The sequence below is a fragment of the Pinus tabuliformis genome, chromosome 9 (genome assembly GCF_031772625.1).
Source record: "Pinus tabuliformis cultivar Carrire ecotype Pingquan chromosome 9, CPIR1, whole genome shotgun sequence".
Lineage (NCBI taxonomy): Eukaryota > Viridiplantae > Streptophyta > Pinopsida > Pinales > Pinaceae > Pinus > Pinus tabuliformis.
Genome location: NC_142307.1, coordinates 1,561,940,152 through 1,561,950,487, shown reverse-complemented (window position 1 = coordinate 1,561,950,487; position 10,336 = coordinate 1,561,940,152). Strand labels below are relative to the sequence as shown.

The following is a 10,336-nucleotide window of genomic DNA, read 5'->3' as shown; positions in this document are numbered from 1 at the left end:
ATTTCCATATGCTCCAGATAGCCAATAAGGGAATGGCTCTCCATTCTTTCTTCATGTTGCTCCAATTTTTAATAGCTTCAGACATTGATGGGATAGATACAAGTGGAAAACCAAAGTGGGCCAAACGTTCCAGCCAGATAGGCCGCACCTGTAGACAGTGGAGGAAGAGATGAAAATTATTTCCAGAGCTTTATCTGCACAATAGACAAATGGCCAGTCCATGCCAGTTTCATTTTTGTAAGTTTTCCCACGTAAGGTTCCTATTATAGAACACCAACCATGCAAAAATAATTATCTTGGTGGGACATCCGATTTTCCACAATGAGGGAGGGAAAACATCTCCAGCTATTTCGATTTGGGAGCTAAGAAGCTGCAAATAAACCTGTTTAACCTTCGCCTGCGTGGAGCCGTCCATACCTCCCCATATGAGCAGGTCTTTGTCTGCTGATCGAAATATTCCATGACCTTGCAAAGAGGATATAACATGGTCCCAATGTGTCTTCATTTCTCCATTGAGTTTCAATTCCTGCGAGGATTTCCAAATGGGGATGGCCCCATCCCATTGTCAAATGGTACTGGCCCAATAGAAAATCCCCCTGATATGGAGCGCACTTAGCAAACGAGGTGAAACATGGATTTTTTCGGCACCACCAGCAAACGCGTCCCTTCCAATCAAGATCTGAGATCATGTCTGGAATTTCCAAATGATGTTCTTCCTTAAATATGGTTCCAGCTTCTTGAACCCCCTCCATATAGCCGATCTAAATGGGGACCCAATGTGATCCACCCTAATCTAGTATGTCATATCCCTGTTTTGCATATATTTTGCATGGATAGTCAAGCTCCATAATGAGTCGCCCATGACAGCCTTCCACATTGATTTGCATAAAAGAGTTTTTCTTAATTGAGCCAAATCTAAAATGCCCCATCCCCCCAGTTGTTTAGGCCGCGTTATTGCAGATAGCTTGGTTAAATGAAATTTATAATGTTCCTTATCACAGCCTGTTGAGGGCCCCGAGGTCGGGTCAACAACAAGGGGGATACCCACCCGGTCCGGAACCTGGTTGGCGGCTCCTTGCCCGTTTGGAGTAGCGGGTCCGACTGGGGGTAATGGGACCAGTTTCCCAATGTGATGGGTGTGTGTGTGTGCGTAGAGTCTGATGATATTAATCTAAGGAAGGGGGGGAAGGATTCTTCTAATCTGGTCTTAATTCTAACTGCTAAATTAACTCTATGCTAATGTAATCTAATGAAGAAAGATACATCTAATCTACGCTAACCCGGGGTGTTTTTCTTTTGTTATGCGATCTAGAAAGATTTCTAACAGCAGCCGGTAATAAAGATCATTCAATTGATATCAGAATATAAATCAATAAAGATAAACTATTCTGCATAAGAAGTTAGGCAGAGTAGTTGTGAACAGTATATCGCATAATCAGTTTTCTATATGTTAAACATAAATAAATTATCCCACCATACAGAAGTGCCAAATGGTAATACAGACATTCATGCAATAACATACAAAGAACTCAGCCACATATCACTTTAGGAATACTAGCAGAATCTAGCCAAGAGATAAAAGTACCATTTATGACTAAGTTCACTAATAAACTTCAAGTAACAATGATTTATTTCTACTTGTTCTAACATCTGCTAAGAGTACAGAAGTGCAACATCAGTAACAGATATTAAAATGTAAACATAAATAAATCTCGATCCATCCATTCATCAAAAACCTCCTCTGAGGGTGCAGAAGTGCATGTTCTGAGGATAAGTTTTTTGACAGATTTCCGGACCCTTCTCCAAAAACCATGAGAAGGGTTAAATACTACTAACTAATCAATATTAATTACATGAAATTAGGGAATCGGCCTCAAATGACCGCCCTTTTACTAAAAGCAACTTTATTTCTAAACTTAAAATCTAATTTCTGACCGTTTCTGTATATTCTCTTTAGTGTTGTCAATAGTGTAATGCTTTCCTGGGAAGAGTCGGCTAGCCGCCTTCTTGTTTCGCTCGGGAGATAAAAGTGGAAATAGCAGGAGCTGGCACTTCCTTCCGGCAGACCAGAAGATATTTTCGAAAACCTTTCTCTAGCTGGGTGTATTCGCCGCGTGTATACTTAGCGTGTCCCAGTTTCTTCTCGAACTGATTTTGCTGTTGCCGTTTTCGGTTTCTGGTCGTGCGAATGACTGAGTGGGTTAAGAGTCGTGCTGCATGGGCAACTCCCTGTGTCGAGAATTTCTTCCGTTCTTTGTTCCAGGTTTCCCTGAAGCGTTCTCCTTCTCATGCGCTTCTTTCTCTGCTTTACTAAGTCTTAGCTTCAGGATCTTTTCTGAATATGCTGCTTTTGTGCGCCTTTGACTCTGAGTCCCGGATAGTCTAATTTCATCAGTGCCGGTTGGCTGATAGCCTGGAATCCGCGGTTCTGCTGCATGCGGCATCCATTTTGCGAAAGCATTTGCTCTTTGCTGATTGGCGCTTTCCTCTTTCCTTCAGATGTTTCCTGCATATAAACTTATATCAGTTGCGTGTCTTGCAGTCTACGCAAAGGAGAAGTGAAATGAAAAGACTTGACGTGAAAGCATTAATCTCTAATGAATACATAATTCTGACATCCATCATCACTTGACTCTTCGATAAATGTAACGCAATCATTCCTAGATACTTAAGCATGCGGTCATTAAATTCTTTCAAGGCGCGCGCTTAATGCATGGGTCTATCGTGTGGTAAGTCTTTTCAGATCGCAGGTCGCAGATCACAGATTGCTGCCATCGCAGATCGCAGATCGCAAATCGCAAATATCGCAAGTTCTCGTTTAATGGTTACGTCGTATAACGTAATGCTTGCGATTTGCGATATCGCAAATCGGCGATCGCATTGCTCGAAGGTTTTTCTTTTAAGGGGCGCGTGCGAGGTGTGCGATGCGATGAACTTCGCATCGCAATTTCGCAGTATTTGTTTTTTGCGCTCGAGTTATGCTTCGGCCTTTCTTTGCGATGCGATTTGAGCCTTAGGGAGAGAAATACAAAAAAAACTTTAGAAAAATATATTTTTTGGGATTTTCATTCAGGGTCCCCTCTTCGCTTGACATTATTGCTAATGTCAGATGAAGAAAGGGGGGTTGTTGGTGACCACAACACAGCCCCAGATAAAATTTGCAATCATCCTATTCAAGTTCTTAATTATAGAAGTTGGAATGAAGAACAAGTGTGCCCAATAAACCATCGTTTGTACCAAAACAACTTGTGTCAGGGTCATCCTACCACCTTTGGATAAGCACAGGTTTTCCCAGGCAGCAATCTTCTTGTAGAATCTATCTGTAATCCATGACCAATCCGCCACCCTGTAACCTGAAGTTTTCAATTTAAAGCCCAAGTATTTAAGTCCATTCTGGAGAGGAATAGCTTGTATGTTAAAGAGCTGAGATAGAAATCAGATCAGATTTCCGTTTGTATCCTCCACATAGAATGCAGATTTCCCTTCATTAACAGACATGCCGGTTGCACTTTGAAATCTTCGCAAAATTTCATGAAGACAAATCCATGTTGTCCTGCATAACATAGCAGTTAAAAGAATGTCATCGACAAAAAAACTATGGGATGAGTTTATACCTCTGCAAATAGGAAGTGGGCGACATTGTTCATTTTGAATCACCTTCTTGATATGGAGGCTGAGAGAGTCCATCACTAATATGAATAAAAGTGGGGACAAGGAACATCCTTGCCTGAGCCCCCTGGCAGCTTTGAAAAAAGGAGAGGGTAAACCGTTGATTATAACAGCATAGTTAACCTCCTCCACACATGCCATTATCCATCTTGAGCACCTTGAGTTCAGTCCAATCTTGGCAAGTAGACAACGCAGGAATCCCCAATCCACGCTATCGTACGCCTTTTTTAAATTTATCTTCAAAACAGCAGCCTCCAATCTCCTAGTGTGAATAGAATGTATTGATTCTTGAGTGATGGCAACCGCGTCCATGATATTCCTGTCCTTGAGGAAACCGTGCTGCTCTGGGGTTAAATGCATTGATAACACACTCCTAATGTGAATAGCAATGATTTTGGAGATTGTCTTATATAAAACATTGCATAATGAAATTGGTCGATAATCCAAAAATGTTGCAGATAGAGACTTTTTTCGGAATCAAAGCAATGTATGTGGAGGTAATACGATGACTAATGAAGCCCTTTGATCTTGATTCCTCAACCAACTGTAGAATGTCATCCTTGAACAAATAAAAAAAAGTGGATAAAAAATTCTATGGACCACCCGTCCGGACCTGGACATTTGTCCTTTTGGAATGATTTCATCGTGGCCAAAATTTCATCTTCAGAGACTTCTTGGAATAGGGCAGCATTTTGGGTCTCATCGAACATGCAGGGATATAGATCAATGCCCCAAAGGATATCTTCGATGCAACTTCCGATTTCTCTGCTATATGCCTTTTTGAAGTAATTCACAGCTTCGCAAGTTATATCTTCTTGAGAATAAAAGGTTTTGCCAGCATCATTCTGAATTTGCCAAATCATATTAGCCTGCCTCCTTCTATTTGCAAATCTGTGAAAATACTTTGTATTTTTGTCACCTTCTTTGAGCCATATGGTGCGGCTCTTAAGACGCCAAGTGGATTCCTCCTCTGCTAATATATTTTGATTTTTTTTCCCAAGTTCCCATATACGTTTCCGAGTATTTGAGGATAAGGAATTACTTTTAAAGCAAGTGGATAAGATATGCAATTCCTTGTCAATATCTTTCAGCTCCTTTCTATTTGATTCCACTTTGTCTCGCTGCCATTTTTTTACTTTGCCACGAAGAAGTGCCATACACTTAATGAAGTCCATAGACTGATGTTGTGGCGGTCCTGAGTACTGCTGCCACGACTCCTTAATGAACTGGTTGAAATGTTCATCCAAAAGCCATGTACGATTGAATTTATATGGAAAACCAAATCTACATCCATTCTCATTCCATTGTATATATATTGGTTGATGATCCAATATATGCGCAGGGACAATTTTCATCATTGGCGAGCCGAACCTGTCGATCAACTTCCCGTGAATGATATATCTATCCAATCTTTTTGCCAAAAATGCTTCATTTGACCGCCCGTTATCCGATGTAGGACCCTGGCATTCTGGCTGAATATCTATGAAGTTATTTTGAATAATTGCATTTCGGATCATGCGCCCTATCGGGTCAAATTTCCTGCCATTGCCCCAGGTTTCATCATTACACAAAGTGTTGTTAAAATCACCTCCCATCAGTAAGGAGTCGATATCCATGAGCTCAGATGAAAGAAACTTTTCCCAAAAAGTATACCGCTGTCTATATGGGGCGTAAATATTTAAAATATGCACTGGTTCGTGACAACCACGAAAATATGCTAGAATTAGAATTCCAGCAAAACACTGAAATGCAATAGCTCTGATCCATTTTGGGTCCCAAATGACAGCTAAACCTCCAGACAACCCTGCAACATCGGTAGCTACCATGTGCCAAGTAGGAAACATTCTTCTAAAATATGAGATAGTTTGAGTTCGGTCATGCATCGTTTCTTGGATAAGAAGCATTCTAGATTTAGTGGAGCCAAAAAGTTCCTTCAGGGCCGTATATTTTGGGCCGGCACCTAAGCCCCAAATGTTCATGGATAATATGTTATACATTACAGCCATCAGATGGCCTGCATGCTCTAAGGGGCCCTCTTGTGGATAATTCCTCCTCCACAATTTCAGATATGGGAATATCGACCAAATTTAGTCCTCTAGGAGACGTAGCCTTCCTGTCCTTCCTTCCGTGAAAATGCCTGCTACCCCGCTTTTCTTTTCGCCGAACAGTAATAAACCCTGCCGATCTAGGGCTGATAACAAGGGAAGGGGATTTATCAGGTTTGTGAATAGTGAGGGGTTCCAGGTTTAATGACGCCCTTTGCAGCAACATATCTAAATCACAATCAAAGGAATTGGTATCAGCTGATCTCGGGGAGTTGAACGGGGTGAATGATTCACATATAGCCTTCCCCTTTGGATCGACTCTACGCTTCCCCGCAGGAGAGGGGATCATAGAAGGTAGGGGGGGGATATTAGCAGGGGACTGGGGGGAAGAAGAAATGTATAGGATGGATTTGGTTTGGCCAACCCCCGACGGTTTATCGGTCGGCGGGGGGAGGGGGATGGTAACATCATGGGAGGCTTCTGGTGGATATGGAGGCAAGGGGAAACCCGGCGGCGAACGAGGCAGGACGGAGGGGGGCCGATGAGAGAGCTCAGGAGAGAGGGCAGATCGAGGGTTGCAAACCTCACGTGATTTATCCCGCCCATAGGGGCCAGCAGAAAGTGAATGAGAGCGGTGGAGGCCAGAGGATCGGCCGGAGGATATATGATTACTGCAAGAGCGACGAGGATTAGGATTGAAACCCCTGAAAGGGTTAATATAGAGCTTTTGTTCCAAATGATCACATGCAGAAGATACAATAGCAAATTTCTCTGTGTTAGATATGCTTCTATGTCGAATAGAATGTCTGCGGGAGCATTGAGGAAGGAGGTGGCTAGTCTTATGGCACGCCAAGCACCGAAAGGGTACTCCCCAAAAGTCTAAGCGCTGGTGGACATTCGACATATTCCATTTCAATTCAATAGATTCAGGGAACCCTCCCCTGAATCCTTTCTCAATAAGAACCCACGCGATGCGCTTATCCTTTGTGCCAATACAATAGGGGTTGACATAAATGAATTTCTCGACAGCATTACCAATTTTCTCCATAGACTCCTTATTCCATAATTCAATAGGCAATCCCGGCAGCTTGAGCCATATGTAACTATTCTGTGGAGTCGATCTGAGAGGGTCGAATCCAATATACCATTTTTGTAGAGCCAGGAAGCTTCGATCCCGGACCCAGGGTCTAGAGAAGATAATTTCTAAATCACGATCTTGGAGGAAGTGAAAGTTGAACCAATTGTTCATGAGTTTGACAACGGTAGGGGCATATCCAAGAAGGGAAGACCATCTAGTAGCAATCCAGCTTCAGAACTGTGACTCCTCCATAGTCGGAAAGTGCCAACAACCCACAAGGGCCCACTTCTGCAAACTCGATATCCTGTCAAATAGTAGGGGGTCGTCCAGATTGAGAACTTCAGGCGGCAGAGATGTTTTAACCGGCCGGAACTGCTTTCGATTCGGGGGGTGACTCGGACCCTCACCAAAAGATGACTGATCCTTCTGAGTGGGCGGAAATAAGTCCTCGGACAATGTGGCAACCCAATCAGCATTTGCATTCTGACTGACGTGGGCCTTTTCAGCTTCTTCGATGGCCTTCACTAAGGCCGAGGCCACTGAGTTGTTAGAGGGGAAATCCATGTACAAGGATGGGAGAAAATAACAAGGAGCAGATCAAGATCCCAGAGATCTGCCATCCTAGAAAGAACTTTAAGGCAGATTAATATAATAGGGGATAATCCCAGAATAGTCAAAGATGGATGTACAACATTGGAAGGGATCACATGATGGATGTAAAGAGGGAATGAACTGCGCCCTCGAAACGAGAGTGGACAAGATGGAAGGCCGCAGGCATTAAACACAGAAATGGAAAATAGTAATGAAGCCACTTAACCCAAACGACAGCCCGTCCCTGTCGCCGGAAAATTCGAATTCCCCGACACCAGAAAAAGAGCAGAAAGCTCCAGGCGATCCCAGACTCAGGAGGGTGAGAACGGGCATACAATACAACAACAATAAAACTCATATACACACCAACTATATAGTCACTAAATGCTAAGGGTCGTGTGGCCACCACGAAGAAGTGCGTTACAACATTGTTCTTGAAGTAAGTTTTAAGTTGGAGGAAGCCACCGACATTAACTTTAAGGGCGTTGATGTAACAAATTCATTTGGAGGGAAGATTGCTTGTTCTGTCTGATGTAATAAATTTGTTTGGATGGTAAATTTGATATTAAAAAAAAAATCAGAATGTTGAAGTGTTTAAATCATTTTTTATACAGAATGTTGGAGTGTTTGAATTGTTTTTTTATGGTGGAAATGGATTCAACACCATCAAAAACCTTTACGGCACCCAAATCTTGAAATTTGAGAACTGTAATCTAGATTTTCAAAAATTTCTGTCAAATTTTATCATAATCTTGCTGGGATTTACGTATTATATAAAATCATATAATTAAAATGAACTAATATTTCATTTATTTTGAAAGAGAGTCATTTCTTTAATTGTGTGAAGTTGGTTGTAAAATAAAATATATACAAATAAGGGTGGTGTTTAATTTCATATATGGGATTATGATTAGATGCCATATGATTTTATTGGAGTTGGGTGATGACCACAAGGAAAATTAGCTTTTTTGAGGGTACTATTTAAGTTGAAAAACTCTTTTTTAATCCTATAAAAAGTAAAACTTTATCTAATGTTGATCTTCCTTGAACATTAAGAAAATAAAATTAATAACTCAAAACCCAAAAATATCTAATAAAGTAAAAAACTACTTATTTCTTCTGTGATCCATATCTTGATTTTGAGACATTTTTTCTGTAATATAATTTTTATAGAAAGATATCAATCTACTTCCTATCAATCACAGATAAATTATTTTAAATAATATAATTTAATAAAAATAATAAATCTACCTGCATTCACAAATAATAACCACTCCCATTATTAATTAAATTAAATTAATACAACAAAACCAATATATTTAAAAAACCACAAACTACAACAAAGATGTAATCCCCATATCCGCTGAAGTGGAAAGCGGAGTCCACACGATGCCGTAGAGGGAACTCGCAGCTACATACATGTGAATTACAAATTGAATTCAATAATATTTTACTCACTAAATGTTAAGTGTGGAGCAGCTCACACACGAAGAAGTGCATTACAACACTCTTCTTGAAGCGATTCAATAATATTTTACTCACTAAATGCTAAGTGTGGAACAGCTCACACACGAAGGAGTGCATTACAACACTCTTTTTGAAGCGGCTCGTGGTGGGGTTTGGTTGGATGAAGTCACCGACCTTAACTTTAGTCCGTGGATGTCAACTTTACTTTTTCTCTATATAAAATCATATAATTAAAATTAAATGGTATTTTATTTATTTTGAAATTATAATTAAAATTATGTAATTGGTTTACGTAAGAGGTGTATATCAATTCGTTTGTGTGGGGTTTGGTCCTTACTAAGTCACTAGTTCAAATCTTATGGAGAGGGGTTAAGGATAGGAGTCATTTTTGTGGGAATTAAACTATCCCATAAAACATCCAATTGTGGTGATAACATCCCACTAATGGGAAGATCGTGATCCAACATTAGAGCACAATCTTGGTGATAGCATCCCACTGGTGGGCAGATAAGCAGATCGTTCTTCCATCCAACATCAACGAGACTCAGATCGTTCTTCCATCCAACATCAACGAGACTCAGCGTAACTTAAAAAAATTGAAAACATATGTAAAATCTTATAATTAAATTAACTAGTATTTTATTTATTTTGAAAAAAGAACCACCTCATTAATGGTTGCATGAAGTTGATTCTAAAATAAAACAAGATTAATAGTTGTGATGCAGCATAGTCCCTGCCTCTACCGCTAATTAATCAATTCTCCCTACAGAAAGCTTTATGCATAATGAAAGCTCCTCGCACAAACATTTGTTCTCTGCCCACGCTTTCTCCTCGCAAACACCTCTACACAACCAAATCTTATGGGGAGGGGTTGAGGATAGGAGTCATGTTTGTGGGAATTAAACTATCCCATGAAACGTCCAATCCTGGTGATAACATCCCACTAATGGGAAGATCGTTATCCAACATTATGGCACAATCTTGGTGATGGCATCCCATTGGTGGGCAGATAGGCAAATCGTTCTTCCATCCAACATTAGGACTAGCCCCAGAGATCGTTCTTCCATCCAACATCAGCAAGACTCAGCCTAACTTAAAAAAAAAAAAAAACAGAAAGCATATTATGTAAAATCTTATAATTAAATTAACTAGTATTTTATTTATTTTGAAAAAAAAAACCATCTCATTAATGGTTGTGTGAAGTTGATTGTAAAATAAAACAAGAGTAATAGTTGTGATGCAGCATAGTCCCTCCCTCTACCGCTAATTAATTGATTCTCCCTACACAAAGCTTTCTGCATAATGAAAGCTCTCCACACAAAAAAATGGTCTCTGCACACGCTTCCTCCTCACAATCACCTCTGAACAAATTCCTCTGCATAACCACCTTCGCACACGCTTCATGCACACAACTAAGTCCACACTCAGTAATGCCTTTCGATCAGTCATTGACATTCGACTCTTCTTGAAGCGACTTGTGGCAGGT

The 10,336-nt window shown here is 40.6% G+C and overlaps 1 protein-coding gene across 1 annotated transcript; it reads right to left on the bottom strand.

The window, feature by feature from the left end:
- Nucleotides 1-3,435: 3,435 nt before the first annotated feature.
- Nucleotides 3,436-4,029, bottom strand: LOC149154584 (uncharacterized). Its single transcript, XM_089444170.1, has 2 exons — nt 3,728-4,029; nt 3,436-3,553 (listed from the first exon to the last, which is right to left on the bottom strand). The coding sequence occupies exons 1-2, from the start codon at nt 4,027-4,029 to the stop codon at nt 3,436-3,438; spliced, it is 420 nt and encodes a 139-aa protein (XP_089300296.1).
- Between the last annotated feature and the right edge of the window lie 6,307 nt (nt 4,030-10,336).